We start from the raw sequence: 21,179 nt of genomic DNA on the forward strand, positions 1-21,179 counted from the left end.
GAGTTCACCAAACAGGCGCCATCCCCAAAAGAGGACAGGAAAGAAAAGTCAAGGAGACTAGCTGAACACACCCAGGTACTTACTTCTCTACTCATTCCTCCACAAATAACCACAAAAGAACATTTGCAATTTACAAAGAACATGAGTCTTTCTTCTCCTGAGTTACTGATCAATGTGTTCTGATTTAACCAAGAACTTGCAAAATATCTTGAAAAACCAGGCGTCTCCTCTCCCTATGACTCAGAGACTAACCGCCTTTCCACTATTTTCTATCGGAGAAGGCAGCAGTAACCTTTGGCCAGTCCCAAAGGTATGTAGTTAAGCATCAGAGATTGAGTTGTGGGCAAATGTTACTTAAAAAGCAACTAACTGAATTCTCCAACCCAAATGCTACCCATAAATCTCAAGTCAGTTATTTTACAATCTGATACTGTTAAACCTGAGTATAAACTGCAAGATTTCAAGAGTCACAAACCCCAAACCCAAATAGGTAGACTCACCATAGGGTTTTTAAAAAACTCATACTTTGCATAATTCTTCCTGAATAAAAATTTACTTTCACTTCCCATGGTGCTCTCCACCTGGACTACCAGCTCGTGGTCCTCCAAGCACCTTTCTGCAAAGGAAGAGCATTGCGCATGAAGGATGAAATAAGCAGAAACATCAAGGTGGTTTTACAACTAATTACAGACTCTGGCTGACTTTGTGTTCCTCAAACATGGTAAACCAAGATGAGTTCAGGAAATAAGCTTAACTGAAATCTCTCTTTAATGTACTACCAAATGCACATTAAGGTCTTAAAATACATAGTATGACGAATTCAGATCCATCTTTACTTTTATATACTTCTTTTAAATTTGGCATCAACAAAATTTAACAGGAGAGACGATAAAGACTCCCAGCAAATGATGCCATTCCTTAGATTAACAAATTTCAACCCTTGTAAAGAACACAGACAAAAGTAACTGGGAAATTACATAAAGACAAAGAGAAGTGGGACGTGTACTGAGAGGGCAGGCTGGGTAAAAGGAAAGGGAGGCAGAGAGAGAAAGGGAATGGATGCTTTTCAGTCCATGACACATGGCTGGCTGAAACAGTACTGGGAATATAATATGGGACGGTGTACACTTAAACGTTAAGATCAGACAGTACATCCAAACTTAAAAAAACAAAAAAAATACAACCAAACAAAAAACAGCTGCCATCAAGTCAATTCCAACTCATTGCGGCCCGATGTGTATCAAAGTAGAACTGTATTTTATAGGGTATTCAATGGCTGATTTTTTGGGAGTAGATTACTAGGCCTTTCTTCCGATGCAACTCTGGGTGGACTCAAACCTCTAACCTTTCAGTTAGCAGCCGAGTATGTTAACCATTTGCATCACCCAGGGACGCCATGTCCAAACATACTGTCTGTAACTCTAAAGCCAGTAGTAACCACATACTAGAATAGTTCTCGGGGACTGGATTATAGCATTAAGGCAGGGGGGTAAACACAAATTTTACCACGCTCACAGGTGCACGCACACACTGTCCATGCACGGGCGTGCACACGCACACACGCCTACACTTCAGAGCAAGTACTGAGCACAACATCACCCTGGAAAGGTCGTTTCCCTCAAAGGTTGAACGCTACAGTCCAAACCAGTGTGGCTGCTGCTCTTCCAGGAAGACAGTCACACTTCTCCCAAGGGTTTTCTCAAAAATGGTTGTAACGGGGGCAAGAGGGAACTAACTTTATTAAATCATGGAAGAAAACAAAAATGCCAACCTGTTATGTGCAAATCCATCCCAGGGTCAACATGTGGTTTCATGCCCAAATGGTAGAGAGTAAAATGCTACAGAATTGATGGCAAAGGGGCGAGTCTGTCCTGACACACAGAAGCTCCCTACACGCAGCCGCAGCCAGAACTGAATTTCTAAAGCCACACCTTTCAAGGAAGGGTTGAGGTTTAGAGCGAAAGCACTGCTGATTCAAAGGGCTCAGAAGGTTAAAAAAAAAAAAATTCTCTCTAAGAAGGACAGCTGCCGCCAGGGGCGCTAGCCTCAGGGAGGCCACAGCTGGTTCTAGAAACAAGACCAGCAGCTGTCTGTCCTCAGCCTTGGTTCTGATATGATGAAGAAAGGATTCCTTGGTAAGAATATGTTTAAAGACCCATTCTTCCAAGGAAAGACATTTTCTCCCAGTTGCCAGAAAGCTCACAGAACCTCATGGAAGGGCCAGACTGGCACCAGCAGCAAACGTGGAATGTTTCCATCTGTCCTGACTGGGGAGGGACTTCTGCTAGCAACATGTGACCACAACGCTGCCCCAACTTTCCCCACGACAGCAAACGAGAAAACCATTTACAACTCAGGCATGCAATTAAAACGATTATATTTGCTTTCAAGTAAGAGGTTGAGCTCAGGGCCACTCATTTAAAATGGATTTTCCAGGGACAAAATAAATCAATGACTTCCTTTCAGATTTTTATTCAGAGAAAATAGTTCTTTCTGTAGTTACAGGACAAAAAACCAAAAACATGCAGATGGTTGGTTTATGGAATTTAAAATTTTTACCAGGCAAAAGTTAAATAGAGTGTGTGTATGGGGGTTGGTGGGGGGGTCCTACCAAAGTGAGGACAAGATGTCTACCTGCAAAGCAAAAGGCACCTGTCTCCAGGAACCCTGGGGAGACTCAAAGAGGCCCAGGGGGGAGACCAGCAGGTGTAAAGGGGTGCATCACTAATGCACACATGCTCCTTCCAATCCCCCCCCAACCTCTCCGCCTCCCGGGGCCCCTCTCTGGCAGTACGATGGAAAAGCTGAGCACGCTGAAAAGTATAGGCTGTGTAACACACGGCGTGCAGGGTGGACAGGTGAAGTGTGGGGTCCTGGCACAGGAGGACTAGAGATTGTGGGTCTATCATGGCCTTGGTGCCTCTCTGCTCGGGTGCCCCTGGTGACCCCAAGTGGCTGTGGATACCTAGAGATGGAGTCCCAACACTCTTGCATGCAATTCCCTTTCCCTCTCCTGGTGGGATAGGAAGCAGACTTAGGTGGACAGAGCTCTTGACTTGGAGTCAGGAAGACTTGAGTCCGAAGCTGCTTTCTTAGACACTCCTGGACTGTGCGGCTCAGGCTTGTCCCCGAATTTTTCTGGCCACTGGTTTCCAGTGTCAAATACATGAACAGACAACGCCAGTTCCAAGCTAGTTCTAATTTCCTCTGTAACTCTAAAAACATGCAATTTCAAATGACCTGAGAAGTTTATATGAAGCAACCACATCACTACCTCTCAACGTCACATTATTACAATCGCCTTAAATACAAGTGGAATGCTACTCTACACTGGGGTATGCCAAAAGTACTTTTTGTACAGATGGAATAGCCAAGCATTCCTTGAAGGGTATTAGTGTTTTTCAAATCTTAAAATTAAACCCATCAACTATGCCATGACCTTATTTCACACGACCAAAAAAACCCAAACCTTGCCGTCGAGTTGGTTCAGACTCATGGCGATCCCATGTGTTACAGAGCAGAACTGCTTGATAGGGTTTTCCTGGCTGTAATCTTTACAGAAGCAGATTGCCAGGCCTTTCTCCTCAGTGCCACTGGGGGGGTTTGAACTGCCAACCTTTAGGATTTGCACCACCCAGGGACCTACCCCAAATGACAGATATTTAAAGATGGGACAACACAAAACAATCTTATTTCTTTGCCTTAAAATACGCAACTAACAAGTGACTCCTTTGTGGAAAACTCGGGTGCCCAGACCAGGGTGAAGGGCTGGGCAGAACTAGTGGATGGTCCCCTGGAGGGGCTGTGCCTGTCATGTCATTGCAACACTCCCCTACACCCAGGCCTGATGTGAACAAACATTGGCCACACCCGGCCTGTCATCCCTCAGCATGGCCCACCCATCGGAAAGAAAGGAGCAAACTGTCAGCAGGCACCTGACAGCTGCCCAGACCCTCCCAGACTCAGAAATTCTGGACAGAGCCATCAACGAGGTAACGTGCCCACAGCACATAACGATGACATTTGGATAAGCCCTTTAAGCTGCCTTCTATTTATATATTTTATTGGAGAAAGGACATCATTTTGGTGCCTTTCAGATTTAACAGACGAGGAGATGGAAACAAAACAGGGTCCCTCCTGCCTGGGAAGGGCCCACGGAGGTACTGAAGCTTGAACACGGGCTATCGTCACTCCACCAACACCTCTCTACAGGTGAAAACCCCAGCGTCCAAAACGAGGCAAAGGCATCGCCACAGCATCTCTGACTTGTTCAGGGATAAGCACAAGCCTGCACCCAGCCCAAGGAAGGCTCCATGCTTTTCTCCATGCTTTTCCCCGATGTGTCTCAACCTCACTTGCTCCACAAAGGATTTCTCTAGCCCTCACCATCCAAGGGATTTGCTAAAACCCTAGTCTCTCAACTCCAACCTCTGTTGTAAGCCCAGCCTCTCCTTAACCATGGACTTACAGTCTCTTCTGCTGCTGCAGGCGGTCACTCAGGCCTGGGTGTGAAAGCCCAGCACCATTTCTTTCCATACATTCAGGGGTGAACATGGCATTTTAAACCACTTGGGGCAATAAGATGCCATTCTGCATATACATGATGCTATTTTTCAAAATCTCTTTAAAAAAGCATTTGTTTACTTGGTGGGTCTGCTGGCTCCCTGTTTACCACCATCACTATGTCCTCTATGTGTGAAGGTGTCCCAGCTGAGCTGGACCTTTGCGAGACATGTGGCTCACATGCTCAGGGGCAGACAGGATGGGAGTGACTTCTAAATGACCCTCCTCCATTCTGGCGCCCACTGGCTGCTGACTGAACTCGGTCAGTGACATGTTCCCAGGTCTCAGCGCTCTACTCCAAGATATTGGTGCCAAGACATCCCTAACAGGCAGAGTGCTTACATACGGAGAGGTCACTCAAAGGGACGGGCACATGGAAACGGGGGTGCTGGAAATCACAGAACACGGCACACACTCAAGGTCATCGATCACGAAGGGCTCTGCCCACCAGGACAAGGGACTTGCACTGACTTTTCATGCTCCCCAAGTGGGAAATGACCTCAGGAGCTGACACCAGGGACCAGGAGGGGCCACTGTACTGCCTACTAACAAGTGTGGTTCACAGTGACAGTGGGAAAAACTCCCCACCCCAGGGTTGCTGCCAAGGGCAACAGCGGGGTTGCTGTCACTGCTCCCATTTCTCCACGTGTGTGACATTCCTGCCAAGCCAGGAGTGTGACGTTGCTGCCAATGGGGCACTGTTAAGGGCTGGGACACTCACACGTGCCTAGTCTTCTCCGGTGGAAAGGGGGTCCCCACCTTTTCTAAACACATCATTCATTTCTGAGTGGGAGAAAGAGTTCATATTTTTAAGAATATAGCATTTTTATATTTTAGCTGCAAAGATCAGTATAGTAACTGTGCTTTGAAATCCTGAACTCCACAAGCTATATATATATATATATATATATATACTAAAAATGCTGTCAGAAATTAGGTCCTTTATGCCCTCAGTCATTTGGTGGGGAGGTGGAATAGGGGTCAGGGTAGGGGTAACATCTGCCTTCTGGGCTTTAAAGCACGGCCTACTTTTTGCCTATGCCACCAGCATCTTTGTGTATGTAAATGTCCCTATCAAAAAAAAACAAACCAGTTGCTCTTAAATCCATCCTGACTCACAGTGACCCCATGTGTGTCAGAGTAGAACCGTGCTCCATAGGGTTTTCAATGACTGATTTTTCAGAAGCAGATTACCAGGCTTTTCTTCCGAGGTGCCTCTGAGTAGGTTCAAACCTCCAACCTTTCAGTTAGTAGAGCTGAGCACGTTAACCATTTGCACCAACCAGGTCCTTATTAAGAATACTCAAAGTATAATTAAGAAGGTTACTTTCTAAAAAAGAGTAAAATGTAATAGATTCTAAACTCAAATAGACATGGCTGGGGGCAGGGTTGGGGGGACTCTCCCCGAGAATAAATGAGGATTGACTCTGTGTGTGCCAGAGGACCCATGAACATTGGTGGGGGCGGGAGGGTTGCTCCCTGGAACATCATTCATTATAAAGAACTCAGTGCAAGGCCAAGTGTCCTTATATCCTACTCAAAGGGGTTTCATACGGGAATGCCCCAGGGCTTCTTGGGAAGGCGCTCCCACAGCACTGGGCATGGAGGGGGCTTTAGAACAGGGTCCGGCTCACTCACACTCCTCACTATCGGGCTTCTGACAACCCAATGCTGGTAAACAGTGGACGGAATGCCACTTTTGCCTAAACAGCAACTTAAGTGATTAAAAACAATTAAATGACAGGCTTGGAGCAGAAACCATAGAGCAGGCGAAGGAAGCACACGGATGGGAGTGGGAGAGGCTCTGTAGACGGCTGAGGCTCCCTGGGTGCTGGCCTTACAGGATGGTGCAACTCAGTGGTTCTAAAACCTGCTTCTACAAAACTCAACCCCCCAAAACAAAACAAAACAAAACAAAACAAAACAAAACAAAACACCAAACCCATTGCCGTTGAGTCCACTCCAACTCATAGTGACCCTACAGGACAGAGCAGAACTGCCCTATGGGGTTTCCAAGGAGCAGCCGGTGGATTCCAACTGCCGACCTTTTGGTTAGCAGCTGAGCTCTTAACCACTGCACTACCCCAGGGCTATCTATAAAATCCAGCCAACAGGAAATGTGTTCGCTTGTTGTTAATGAGAAAGAAGCTGCAGGAGAGAAACAAAACTGATGGGGAATATCTGAGGGGAGTTCAACGTAAACCCTGTTTGAGGCTCGTTCATTTGTCAAACATGACCCAACATTTGATTCACATGCTTCTTTTTCTTTTTTTAAATTATCTTCACTTGCTTTCCCCCGCCTTTTTTCTTTTTCCCCCTTTTTATTTTGATTTTAAACTTAAGTATTATCCCCTTTAGAGTGTATTAAGTCCATTCGTGAATAAGAGAAAGAAGAAAGAATAAGTCATATAAATATCGAATTCCTACCAATACTGTGTGTGCATGTGTATTTTTTTCTACCCTTCAGGATAAATTGTTAGTCATTTGGTTGATTATTTCCAAAGTTTCAGTGTATAATTAATTTACCTACTGTGTGATATTCTAGAAATCAAGTGTTATCACATGAAAGTCTCAGTCAAAATTTCTGTAATATTCCTTGTATGTTAAAATTTAGGGGAGCCCTGGTGGCGCAGTGGTTAAGAGCTCGGCTGCCAACCAAAAGGTCGGCAGCTCAAATCCACCAGCTGCTCCTTGGAAACCCTATGGGGCAGATCTACTCTGACTTACAGGGTTGCTATGAGTTGGAATCGACTTGATGGCAATGGCAACGGGTTTGGTTTTTTCTGGTACCCACCATCTTTCCATGTGCTCTGAGACTGTGCAATTCTATGCATGTATTATAATGTCCACACAGTTCCTCTTTAAAAAGTGTTCAGACTTGAGAATGAGCTTTCAACAACATTCCTTCTATTTGGGTCCAACTAGGCAGAGGCCTTTTAAAGTGAATTCTGGATATATACTTGGCAGGTTTCCCACCACTGCTTCATTTCTAAGCTATCTGTGTGTAAACATGTGCTTCTGATGGTCTTACTGGACCACTGCAGGGTCCATGCATGCATGTCCCAACCTGGAGTTGGACAGGATAATCAGTCTCCCTGGGAGCAACTGTGATGTCACAGTCACTGAACGGTGGCATCAGTGAATGAACCTGAGGGGAGGAGGCTGTTAGTGACCGAGAAGAACACTTCTGTTTACACACCAGTACTCTGCTAATCCATAGAGACGGGAAGGAAATCAGAAGCGTTCTTTGCGGCTTACTTTAAAAAACACACTGTGCCTAAAAGTACAGGGGAAGCTGGCAACTGACTTAAAGTAATGCTAACTCAAGTTTCTACGGCATTATTTAAGCACACAGTGTACAACAGCAGCTGAAAGAATGTTATTTAGTTAAAAGAATATTCCAGGTCTAGAGGTTTAAATTCAATTTATTAAATCTCAGAAAAAGGTCCCAGAGAAAAATTTAAAATTATGGGAAGCTTGGAATCTGGGTAGGTCTCCTCCCCCCTTACTCCCCCCAAAAAAAGCACTGGAAGAAATACAGCTGTGGATTTAGAGAAAATTCTGGCTTTAAATACTTGCCTATGATTTTGTAAGCATCATACATTATCCAGTAAGAATTTAAACAAAAGAGGCTTAACTATTTGCCAGTGAAGGTATCTGAAAAGCTTCTTAACCTGGAATAGGTGGCCTGAGCAGAAAACTCAATAGATTCTGTAATAATAAGTATTTTCAAATATTCTGATACAAAATACATTTTCTTTCTCTCTATGCACCACACACACACACACACACACACCCCTGTCAAAGCAACACTCACTAGCTCAGTTAGACTCACACTTGGTTTCAACTGATCCATAACATGCTTCAATTCCCAGCACCCCGCCATGTGCTTTCCTGCCGACTGTAACCATGGCACCCCTACTTCAATCAGGTGGTGAGCTGCTCTCAGAAGAATGGATGCCTCTGCTGGTCCATAACTGGCCCCACTACCATGCAAGCTCAGGCTCTCTCCAGGGCCCAGTGGGCTGCCCCACCCCCAGACCAGGGGTGTGCAGCAAACCCCACATTCCTCTCCCAGCCAGGTATTCCAGCTTGGGGGCTTGGGGGAGGGGCGAGGGAGTGAAGAGCTAAATCACAGGGAGAACCTTCTTAATTTGTCTAGGCCCTTTGGAAAGTATTGTTTCAACCATCCAAGAGCAAGACTCGTCAAAGCACTGGTGAGGAAACAGCTAGGAAGGAGGCAAGAGAAAGGGGCATTTTAGGAGAAGGAAAGAAAGCACGAAGAGGCAGGCGAGTCAAGGGCAATGCTCAGGCCGCCCGTGGATCTGGCAGTGGGAGCTGCAGTCAGGGATGGGGTGCTGAGGAGAGGACGTCAGCACGGGCTGCACTCTGAGCATCCTCAGACCCTGCTCCCAGAGAAACACGGCCGCCCGGGGCTGCGCCTTACCTAATCCTAGGTGCGGGTGGTGCTCCACCAGCGTCCAGCTGTTGTCATCCACACAGTGACTTTTGTAAACCAGCAACTGGCACAGGTCCCTGGCTGTCATGTCTGCGAGAATCTCCACCACTTTGCACGTCCCATCTTCACTAAAGACTTTAACATCCTGCAACAGAGAAAGGGGACACTTACAGGTAAGTGACTTCATTTGTTAAAAAAAAAAAAAGAAAAAAAAGACACTGAAACAAAATGAAATGAAAAAGGAAAAAGAAAACCAGTGGAGCTCCAACACATGTATAACCGTTCTTCCAGCAACCCAGCAAGCACAGCAGCAGGCGTGCGAGAGGACAACCTCCATCGGACGATCCCTTCCCTCCTCCCACCTGCCCCCTCGAAGGGGCACCTCATGTAGGATTACAACAGAAGATTCGTTCTTGAAACGCCCAGGACGTCTCCTGGGTACATACAGCAGACGACTGAAGCCAGAGTTCACAAGCTGCTTCTCAGCTACCTTTCTTCGGAAGGGACAGAACTGATTTAAAATTCTGCCAGCGGTCTCAAGGCTGGAAATCTTACAGATGAGCCAATTGCAAAGAACAAACAAAGAAGCAAAAATCCCCCCCAGTCTTCCTCCTCCCATAACAACTTTTGATGACTCTACCTCACCAGGGTTCAGGGTGGAGCGGTGGGTGCCCCTGGCCCCTTCAGTCCCATTTCCACCCACCTCATGTTCACTTAGGCTTAGGAAGAAGTTAAGATCCGTCAATATGAATATGCTAAGATTTAAAGTAGAGAAAAAGGGGGCATAGTAAGAACAGCCACAAAATTCTTCGGCCCCTTCCCCTACAAAATGACAAACCAGGTTTGTTTTCCTGTTACTGTTCAAATCCATTAAAAACCAACAGCTCCCAGGCGAAGTGACTGTCACATGGAGTTTCAGAGGACTATAAATATACTATGCTCAAGCCACAAAAACTGACAGGGATGCAACCTTTAGGGGAATGTGAGATGCTTTAAAAAAATCTTACCTTGACAGCATGGAAGAGGCAGCAGTCAGAAGAACAAGATGGCATTTTAAACAGCGGTTGCCTCTTGAAAGGGAGTTTGTTCTCGGTCTCTCCCCTTGTGCCTGGCAGGCTGAGCTACACGGCCGGCCAGGGCACTGGTGCTGTCAATGGGTGGCTGTGCCAAGCTTGCGTGAGCCTTGGCAGGGAGGCTGTTCTCAGCAGGCAGGGGCAGACGCTCGCTCAAAGGCAGGCTGCCTCACACACGGTCCTTTAGGCAGTGAATCAAACCATGCTCTGCAGACCAATCACGTCCTTCCCTTGGACTGATGTAATCATTCCCTGCTCACTCTCCCACTACAGTACACTGGACCCGCTGAAGGAGGTGGTGGTGGTGACAACAAAACCCTCCCAAACCAGTAAGCTGGGAAACTCTTGTCTTTTTTTCTTTTTTCTATCAGAATGAAAGAGCAAGCAGGACACTCAGAGCCTGAAGCACTTGCATTCTCTGACTTCCGACCCTTTGACTAAATCTCTTAGAGTCCTGTCTGTCCCTAACACTGATGTCATCAGTTGCAACTTTTGCACTGGCTCTCCCACTCGGCATGCGAATGTCAGCTTTCCCTGACCAATGATCCTGGCTCCCCTTTGACCCCTTGCGTGTTTTTTTACCCAAGTGCTTACTTTGTTTGAACTTTCATTTGAGTGGAGAGGAGGTAGACGTGGACAGGAGAGGGCTGGTTGTTGGAATCAATGCCCCGTTGCATGAGTGGTATACAGAAACGGGCTGTGCCAGCCTAACAGCACAGTCTCCCAGCCCTCTGACATCTCTGGGCACATGGTAACCCTGTGGCTGGGAAGGAGTTAAAGACCAACCCAGCAAAAATCAACTCAAGTGAGAGGTGAGAACTTCAGCTGATCACAAGGGCTACAACTCCCTGCCTTGTAGCCTCTGGGCCCCTCACTAGCTCCGAGAAATCTCAGGGACTGAAATGGGGCTGAGCAACTTGACTTCTGGAGCCCTAGTGGCGCAGTGGTTAACAGCTCGGCTGCTAACCAAAAGGTTGGCAGTTTGAATCCACTAGCCGCTCCTTGGAAACCCTACGGGGCAGTTCTACTCTGTCCTATGGGGTCGCTACGAGTTGGAATCGACTTGACGGCAATGGGTTTTTTAACTTGCCTTCTACTCACACGTATTATTAAAGAAATCCACCCATTTCTTTCTGGAACTTGTGTCACTCAATGAATTTATGATTCTTCCTAACAAATTAAATGTTTAAATGCATCTGACATTACGGAATCAGTCAATAAACATACAATTTATTTTGAACAAAGAAACTGTTTCTGCTCTATAGGTAAAAGCTTTTATTAAAAAAGGCAGTGACATCAAATAAAAACAGAAACTTAGAAAATGCAAATGAATTCATATAATTCTTATAAATATGCTAACTATATAATCTAACACGTCTTCCATATCAGTGTATGCTTTCCATCACCAAGAAGTGTTCCTAATACTCTTTCTTCCCTCAGTTTCTAAGCAAGTTTATCTGTGAGCACTACCAACATTATACTCTTTTGAATGCTTAAATCACATGGAAGTGCACTTCTGCCTCTGAGTCCAGTTACTGCCATTTCCCGCCCAAATAAGCCACAGCACTTCCCAACCCCACTGTGTTTTTCTCTAAACTCCCGGCTCACTTCCCTGTTGCTCTGCATCCGACCCTCTCAACCCCCAAGGCCTATATATAGTCTTTATATTAGAAGCTAGGATGTGCTTTGTCACAGGGCTACTCTGGGGGCAGGCTGGCCAGGGCCTGTGGCAGGAGAGACACAAAGGAGCTCAGGACCTCGTGTCCTATGCTGTCCACTCTGCCCTGCCCTGGTGCTCCCCAGTTCCTTCCCCAAACTCCCCAGGACCTTCTGAGGGTAGAAGAAACACATCCTCAAGACAGAAAACCACGAAGACCCACATACACAGAGTAATCTCAAATTGGGTAAATATTTGGAACTACGAATGAGAATATTTGCAATGAATATGTAAAGCACCAAGGATAATGTCACACTGAACAGCCACCCACCAGGGTTCCTTTTAAAGAAAGCCATCAGTTCAAGAAGGAGCAAGCTGTACAGTGTCAAACCACACCAAAACCAAAACCCTGGCTGTCAAGTTGATTCCTCATGGCAACTCCATGTGTTACAGAGTAGAACTGCTCCATACGGTTTTCTTGAGTTTATGGAAACAGACCGCCAGACCAGTCTCCCAAGATGCTGCTGGGTGGGTTCAAACTGTCAATGTTTAGGCTAGGAGATGAGTGCAAATCCCTTCCAACAGCAGAGGACCCTGTCCAGTGTCAACGGTCCCTTTATCATCCATGTGAGCGGTCCAGAAGGCTCATTCTAGAAGCAAATAATGGTTTTCTATCTCAGCTCTAGAGCAGCAGCCCTGGTCAGTGGGCCCCTCAGTGCAGGCCTGGGGCTTCTTCTTCATCAAGGCACTCAAGCGCCTGGCACAGGGCATGCGGGGCATGGAAGGGTCTCCTGAGTAAGCCAAGGCCCTGCCTCACAGCAACTTACAGTTCATCAGGGAGATTTGTACTACCTGCAGTTATTTTTACAGGATATAATTTGTCCAGGGAATAGATGAATCTGGGTAATACTAGGATGGAGTGGAAAACTCAGAGCTCAGCCATGTACTAGCTCTGTGGCCTTAGGCAGATAATTAAATAGCTAAGACTCACTTTCCTCATCTGTACAATGGGGTGCTGATAATACTATGTCAATAACATAGGTAAAGCAAAATGCCCAATACACGGTAGTGCTAAAAATAATCAAAACTCTAGGAAATTGAAACATAAGGTTTATTCAGAGCAATTATTCTGTATGTACTTAAGGAGACCATTCTAATTCCAGGGGGAAAAAAAGCAAATGTCTCCAAGTCAGCAAGTTACAATGAAGCTTATAAAGGGGGTGGGGGGTGGGGAACAATAGAAGATGAACCATTGGCCAATTTTAACATGATTGATTGAACCCTGCCTTCCCCCTTTTATTGAGGTCAACTGATCTCAGGTCACAAGGTGGCCTCTGGCCCTCCATCCACCCGCCGCTATACCTTTTTGATATTCATATTAGGAGAGCCTAGAGTCTTTTTCCAAGCGCTGGTGGCGCAGTGGTTAAGAGCTCAGCTGCTAATCAAAAGGCTGGCAGTTCGAATCTACTAGCCGCTCTCTGGAAACCCTACAGGGCAGTTCTACTCTGTCCTATAGGGTCACTATGAGTCAGAACTGACTCGACGGCAACTGGTTTGGTTTGGGGTTAGACTCTTTTTCATTTAATCAGGAAGCAAGATTTTGTTGACTATCATTTTCTAGCAGGAAAGGACAAATTTACATTGCTGTAGAGCAGTTTCTGGCAAGCTTTTGCAGTTTGGGCCTGGCTTTTTATGGTTAATATTTGGTTTCATGGGTAACAAAAACCTTAAAATCAAAGCAAGATACCTATTCTTAATTTTCATCTTCAACAGCAGTTCAAGCATAGTTTGTGATCTCCCTTGGCATAGGGTGGTGGTCACGATGAGGCAGTCTGGAACCAGACTGCGTACAATCCTGCTTCATCTTTTACTAGCTGTGGAAACTTGGCTGAGTTACTCAGACTCTCTGTGTCTCAGTTTCCTCATCTGTAAAATGGGGATCCGCAGTGTGTCCATCCTCCCTGAGATGTGCCTGGGTCTAACACAGAGCTGTGTATAAGACAGGCCTTCACTACACGTCTGTGTCTGCAGACAATGGAGGTAAGGAGGGGCAGGCCCAGGACCCGGAGGGAGGCTTCTGACCCAGGATCCCAATTCTGAGAAAGTAAACCTCATGACCAGCAGGACGCAGTGGGAACAATTTTAACATGATTGAGTGAACCCTGCCAGCCCCTAAATACTCAATTTCCTTTTCTCCTTGGCAAAGGAAACTAAATAGCTAATTGCTTTTTAAAATAAAACAGTAATATTAAAGAGGGCATAATTATGTCAACAGCACGAAACTCTTTTCAGGGTTAGTGGGGGAGGACGGCTTTGCATGGGGAACCAGCCCTCTGACTGTCTTGGCACAGCTTCCAGTTATAAAGGCCCTGAAGTGGTAACAGAAAGTTCCATTGTTCCCTAACTCTCTGTTGTCACTTTTCATATGATCATTATGTAGAGTGAGAAGCAAGAGCTTAATTCCTTTCAAATGTAAAGGAGGGCATTTAAGAACAATTAAGAATTGAGGGTACAAGATTCACTCTAAGGCTCCAAACTTCACTCTGGGGTCCCTGGCTTCCTGTCCAAATCCACTGTCATCGAGCCAATTTCAACTCATAGTGACCCTATAGGACAGAGTACAACTGTCCATAGGGGGTTTCCAAGGCTGTAAATCTTTACAGAAGCAGACTACCATATCTTTCTCCCGTGGAGCAGCTGGTGGGTTCAAACCGCCGGCCTTTTGGTTAGCAGCCGAGTGCTTAACCACTGCACCACCGGGGCTCCTGGCCTTCTGTCTCAGTAGCCCCCAAAGGTGGATGGGTGGGGTCTGTGAGGCCCCCATGCTGTGAATCACACAGGAGGCCCTCACTCCTGCTGCTGGTTTGCCTACAGATGCATGCCTCTCAGCAGGGCTTACAGGCGTTGGGGAATCTTGTTACTGAATTCACAAGACCTCTCTAACTTTAGTGGTGAGCCTTTGCCAGAGGCTCAATAATAATCACCTTTTAAAAATAGAAAATGGGGCATTCTCAGCTCTTTGCCCTCCTCAGAGCCGTCTGCCGTATATGATGCCCTTGGATGGGCATCTGAGCCTCCAGTATGTGCCGCTTGCACTCCTGGCTGCCTGCACCGATCAACAGAGACAGAGAGACCTTGGAGCGTGTCTGAGCCCAAAGCTCTTGGGTCATCTTCATCCTAGTTCAACAGCTCTTTGAGGTCCTGTTTAAATGTATTTTAAAAATTTAGGATGTTAGCTAGGATTTTTGTGAACTCCCAAAGATGGTTCTGAATGGTGGTAGGTAAATACTTCTGGAAGGACAACGGTGGTTCAGTGGTAGAATTCTCACCTTCCATGCAGGAGACCTGGATTCGATTCCTGGCCAATGGACCTCATGCAGAACCACCTCTGTCTCCCATGTTGCTATGATGCTGAACAGGTTTCAGCGGAGCTTCCAGACTACGAAGACTAAGATAGACTAGGAAGAAAGGCCTGGCAATCTACTTCTGAAAATCAGCCAGTTAAAACCCTATGGATCACAACAGCTCGCTCCACAACCAATCACGGGAATGGCGCAGGACCAGGCAGCGTTTCATTCCGTTGTGCATGGGGTTCCTACGAATTGGGGGTCAACGAAACAGCAGGTAACAATTCTGGAGAAGTCAGGTTATAAGCAAAGGCCAGGGGGTCAGAATAGGGGTATCCATAAGGGGAAGGATCAATACCAAAGGGAGGCAAATGCACCCCAAGAAGCAACACACTAATAAAATCCTTCTAGGGGCAGGGTGGTCCATATCCCGCTGTGATTCTGCAGGTCCCTGAGGAGACAGAGCAAGAAGCCCAGCTGAGCGCAGGCAGCTGAAAGGAAACTCTCCTCAGTGCCTGCAGAAGCTGTGTCAGGACTCAGTGCTAACTCCCTCTGTGAGGCAGACATCTTGGTCCCACTCTGCTGAGAAAGAATATGGGTCTCGCGAAGACAAAAGCTTGTCCAACATCAGAGAGAGAGAAAATACTGGAGCCTGGATTTGAACTGAGGGCTTTCTAACTTAAGTTTGTCATTTCTGTCCTTTAACCAGCTGTTCCCCATAAACTCTTTCTGGCCAGCAGGGGATCCAAGGCCCCACGGGGTGACCTGAAAAGGCTTTTGTTTCTAGGTTACCCTGAAGTCCTAAAATTAGGTCTCTGAAGGCCTAGGAGATTTGTTATAAATAAAATTTACTTCAGACTAGGAGGCCCTGGGCAATGCAAACAGTTAACAGTGCTCAGCTGCTAACCAAAAGGTTGGAGGTTCACGTCCACCCAGAGGCATCTCAGAAGAAAGTCCTGGCGATCTACTTCCAAAAACTCAACTGCTGTAAACCCTATGGTCACACATGGGATTGGTATGAGTTAGAACTGACTCGATGACAAATGGTTTTAAACTAGAAGGGAGAACAGGATTGGACTAAGTTAATTTTTAAGTGAAAAGCAATATAGTTCTACCAATTTTTTTCCCCTTCAGTTCTGTTCTAAATTAATGGTGTTATTTTGAGATATAAGGAATGATAACCGAAACTGCTACACATAATTATAGGGCTCTAGCCAGCATAACACAACACACATTACATGGACTTGAATTTACTTTAAAACACAATCTGCTTTATGATCTACTGATTTCAAGTTTTTCCGTGAGCGTCAAAAACATTTTAAGTCCTTGCAAATCCTTTCTAAAGGAGATAAGGTTCTAAATGTAACTCTAAAAATAGTTCTTAAAAGTCAGTCACTGTTTGCAGAGACCAGATAGGACTTGGCCTCACTGAATGAGTGTCCAGGTTGACGAGGTGGGTAACAAGACTCAATGCAGGCAGCAGAGCCTACCCACAGCCTTTCTGCTTCTGTCCATACCAAGCAGGCCGACTTATGAGGGAGAATGAATTTTGCCCATCTTCATTTTTTTAACTCTACTAAAATTATTTGGACAAAATTTTTATAAAGTTCTATCATTTTATAGAAAATAAAATTATAAGCTATTAAAATAAAAACAACAACAAAAAACCTCCTTTGGTGGGACAGACGAGCTAAGAGAAGCAAGTACTTTATAAAAGGCTTGTAGGCTGTGACCGTGAATACAGTTGTCCTCGCCAGGTGTTCTCCGGAGAAAGGTCTCATCAGAGTTAGGGGATCACCTGAGTCCTCCCCACAGAAGGACGTGGTGTGTTCCCCTAGTCATTGTCCTTTGAGACTTAAGATTGCCAGAAAAACCAAAAACCAAACCCACTGGCATCGAGTTGATTCCGACTCATAGTGACACTATAGGACAGAGCAGAGCTGCCCCGCAGGGTTTCCAAGGAGCGGCTGATGGATTCCAACTGCCAACCTGTTGGTTAGCAGCCAAGCTCTTAACCACTGTGCCATCAGGGTTCCAGTAAAAACTAAAGTGTGTATATAAATTAACATACACACACCAAAAAATCCCGCCAAAAACCCAAATGGCACAAGTCAATTCTGACTCATGGCGACCCCATGTGTTACACAGTAGAATTCCTCCACAGGGTTTTCAATGGCTGTACTCTTTACAGAAGCAGATTGCTAGGCCTTTCTTCTGCAGTGCTGCTGGGTGGGTTCAAACAGCCAACCTTTAGGCAAAGGTTGAGCAAACCAATGGCACCACTCATGGACCTAGCTGGTGACAGAAGAGGCAACCTTTAATGCGCAGGCCCCACAGTAACATGGACAATGTGGGTGGAGCCTACAGAGCAGCCCAGGCCTGGCTTGCCCTCAGCATCAGGGGCCTTCAAGGGTAGATGAGAATACCTGAAGCAAAGCCCACCTTGAAGCTGCAAAGGTTTTCAGTGGAACTCATTACGCTAGGACTGCAAAAAGTGCAGTTTAACTACAATTCCTACTGGAATACGGACTGTAAACATTAAAAAAAATATTGAAAACAAAGTTAAAATGTTCAAATTCATTGAACAAAGTTCAAGTTAGTGCAATAATAGTATTGTTGTCATGGTTTAAAAAAAAAAGTCATGGTCTTTTACAGAAACATACTAAAATATTTAAGAGTCCCTTAACTTTTCTTAGGATAAAAACACATTGGGGTAGCTGGATCTCGGTTTTTAAACAGCTTCTCCACTAAAAGGAACCAGGACTCTGGAGAAATGATTGATTGCAGAACATGGAAAATCGTGCGCCAGAAAGCAAGGGGGGTACTTTAATGGAGGCATGTTGCAAGGACAAACAAGTAGCCTGAAGGGGCTCCCACTGGCCCAATCGGGGGCAATGTAAGCATCCAAACAAATAATGATGGTAATGCATGATAAACCATTGAATAAAAAAAATGATAAATGCAACCTCAGTGACAAATAAATACATAAACGAGAAGAAAGGGAATGCTCTTCCTTACAGCAGAATGACAACTAATAAACATAGAAGAATAGAGTCAGAAAAATCAGACAAGAATCATCAATGGATGATAACAGCAGCTGATGAAAGTTTGACGGGAGCAGAACAATACCATAGTCTCAAATGATACCCTCGCAAATTACTTCTCAGTTACAAAGGGAAAAAAATGCCATAAAGGACATTATGGGGCAACTGGTAAAATCAGAATAAGGTCTGTAGATTGGATACTTGCACTTTATTCATGTTAAATATCATGATTTTGATAATTGTACTGTATTATATAAACGGATAGTTCACTTTTTAGAAAATACACACTGAAGTATTTAGGGGTAAAGGGCATGATGTCTGCAAATTACCCTCAAATGGTTCACAAAAAAAATGATGATGTGTGTATATAAATGTGTGTAGATGCATACACTGGAACCCTGGTAGCCAGTGGTTAAGAGCTCGGCAGCTAACCAAAAGTTCAGCAGTTCGAATCCACCAGCTGCTCCTTGGAAACCCTATGGGGCAGTTCTAATATGTCCCATAGGGTCGCTATGAGTCGGAATCCACTTGACGGCAACAGGATGCGTATGCTATTTCCCCAGGTGGTGCAAACAGTTTGTGCTCGACTACTGTTCTGATCCACCCAGCAACACCTTGGAAGAAAAGGCCTGGCGATCTGCTTCCGTTAAGATTATAGCCAAGGTATCAGTGAAGGGTAATGGTCACACCATCGATTAATGTAACTAGTATCACTAGGCTATACACCTGAAAAATGTTGAATTGGCAAATTTTGTATAATATACACTTACAAAAAAAAAAAAAAGGCAGCTGTTGAGGCTGATTATGTACAATCAAACACTTCATGGGATTTGTTTTCTTGGTTTGGAGGTTAAGGTCATGGTTTCAAAGGACATTCTAATCAACTGGCCTAATACTGTTCCTCAGTACTTATGTTCTACGTACTAGTTGGTTGTGTAGTGAGGAGGGAGGGGGGTCTTAACTAGCAAGCGGCCATCCAATGTACAATTGGTCTCCATTCCCCTGAAGCAACACAGAACAAAAAGAGTTAGGAATTGGAGGAGGAAATTCAACGCATGTCTGGTGACTCCATGAACAAGTGCCTCCTTTCCAATGAGACCAGAAGAACAGGATGGTGCCCAGCTACTGTTAGTGAACACTATGATGGAAGATTTTATAGAAGAATCCTGATTAAAAGGGGGAAAACGTGGAACAGAATTTCAAATTCTCAATGGAATCTAGACTTTCTAGAGCTACTGAGGCTGGCTGAGTCCCTGAAACTGTTGCCCTGAGATGATCTGCCATCCTCACAATCGTTGCTATGTTTGAGCCCATTGTGGTAATCACTGTGTCAATCCATCTCACTGAGGGTCTTCCACTTTTTTGCTAACCCTCTGCTTTACCAAGCATGATATCCTTCCCCAGGGACTGGTCCTTCCTGATAACATGTCCAAAGTAAGTGAGACAAAGTCTCGCTATCCTCACTTCTAAGGAGCATTCTGGTTGTACTTCTTCCAAGACAGATTTGTTTGTTCTTCTGGCAGTACATGATGTATTCAATATTCTTCACCAACATCATAATTCAAAGGCATCAATTCTCATTTGGTCTTCCTTATTCATTGTCCAGCTTTCACATGCATACGAGGTGATTGAAAATATCATGGCTTGGGTCAGGTGTACCTTAGTCTTCAAAGCAACATCCTTGCTTTTTAACATTTTAAAGAGGTCTTTTGAAGCAGATTTGCCCAATCTAATGCGTCATTTGATTTCTTGACTACTGCTTCCCTGGTCGTTGATTATGGATCCAAGTGAAATGAAATCATTGACAACTCCAATCTTTTCTCCGTTTATCATGATGTTGCTTATTGGTCCACTTGTGAGGATTTTTGTTGCGGTCTTTTAAAGAATTATCTATGTGAGATCAAATTGGCAACAGCAACTTGAAACGTTGGATGGAAAGCTTAGGGGACAGTGAGTTTAAGATAACAGTGGTAGAACAATTTGGACAAGGATTGCAAGAATGGTAACACAACTTGAATGTAATCAACGTGACTGAATTGTATATGTAGAAATTGTTGAAATAGTGTATCTTTTAGTATGTGCACTTCGACCAAAAAAAAAAAAAAAAAAAATTCAGCCCAAGAAAACCCTATAGAGCAGTTTTTCTCTGTAACACATGGGGTCGCCATGAGTCAGAATCAACTCCATGGCAAAGCACAGCAACAGCAATATCTATATACCACACCTGGTTGTCAGTTTGTCATACTGTGGTGCCTTGCATGTTGTTATGATGCTGAAAGCTATGCCACCAGTATTTCAAATACCAGCAGGGTCACCCATGGTGGACAGGTTTCAGCAGAGCTTCCAGACTAAGACCGACTAGGAAGAAAGGCCCTCTGAAAATTAGTCAATGAAAATCTTATGGATCATAACAGATATAGTGCTGGAAGATGGTCTCAACAATGGACTCGAACATACCAACGATCATGAAGATAGTGTAGGACTGGGCAATGTTTCATTCCATTTTACATGAGGTCACCATGAGTTGGAACCAACTCAATGGCTACTAACAATATGCATTATATACATATCTGTATCTGTGTATAGATAGATGGATAGATGGATAGACAGACAGATAAAATGATTTAGAATGTGGCAAAATGTTAACAGTTGGGGAATCTGGGTAAAGGATACTTGAGAGTTATTTCTATTACTCCAAGTCCTCTACAGGTTTGAAATTATTTCAAAATAAATGTTAAGAGAAAAAAATCCACATTGTGGAAAACTAATGATATGTAGGTCCTTCCTTTCACTCAGCATTTCCTGACTGTCTGTCTTATCACACAGTCAAAAATTACCCAGAGAATGTGGACTTATAAGATGATAGTGAGAGCTCCTTGTTTTGTGGTTGTCTTCACTAGGATGTCTCAATCTTTTTTTCCATTAAGAATCTCTCTTCAGCAGAAGGGGACAAGGAAGCTGGTGATAGGGAACCCAAGGTTGAGTAAGGATATTGTTGATGTGTTGTGAGATGTTAACCATTGTCATAGGGCAACA

General features: G+C 44.8%; 1 protein-coding gene across 3 annotated transcripts in view; it reads right to left on the reverse strand.

Moving 5' to 3' along the window:
* Positions 1–21,179, reverse strand: part of GRB10 (growth factor receptor bound protein 10) — a 258,555-nt gene that overhangs the window by 43,273 nt on the left and 194,103 nt on the right. For all 3 annotated transcript variants that reach the window (XM_004389154.3, XM_023743079.1, XM_023743080.1), the window contains 2 exons: positions 9,011–9,167; positions 501–616 (listed from right to left, as the gene is read on the reverse strand). In XM_004389154.3, coding sequence (XP_004389211.2) covers positions 501–616; positions 9,011–9,167 — 273 coding nt within the window. The remainder of the gene's footprint in view (positions 1–500; positions 617–9,010; positions 9,168–21,179) is intronic.

Source organism: Trichechus manatus, unplaced genomic scaffold, assembly GCF_000243295.1.
Source record: "Trichechus manatus latirostris isolate Lorelei unplaced genomic scaffold, TriManLat1.0 scaffold00235, whole genome shotgun sequence".
NCBI classification, from domain to species: Eukaryota; Metazoa; Chordata; class Mammalia; order Sirenia; family Trichechidae; genus Trichechus; species Trichechus manatus.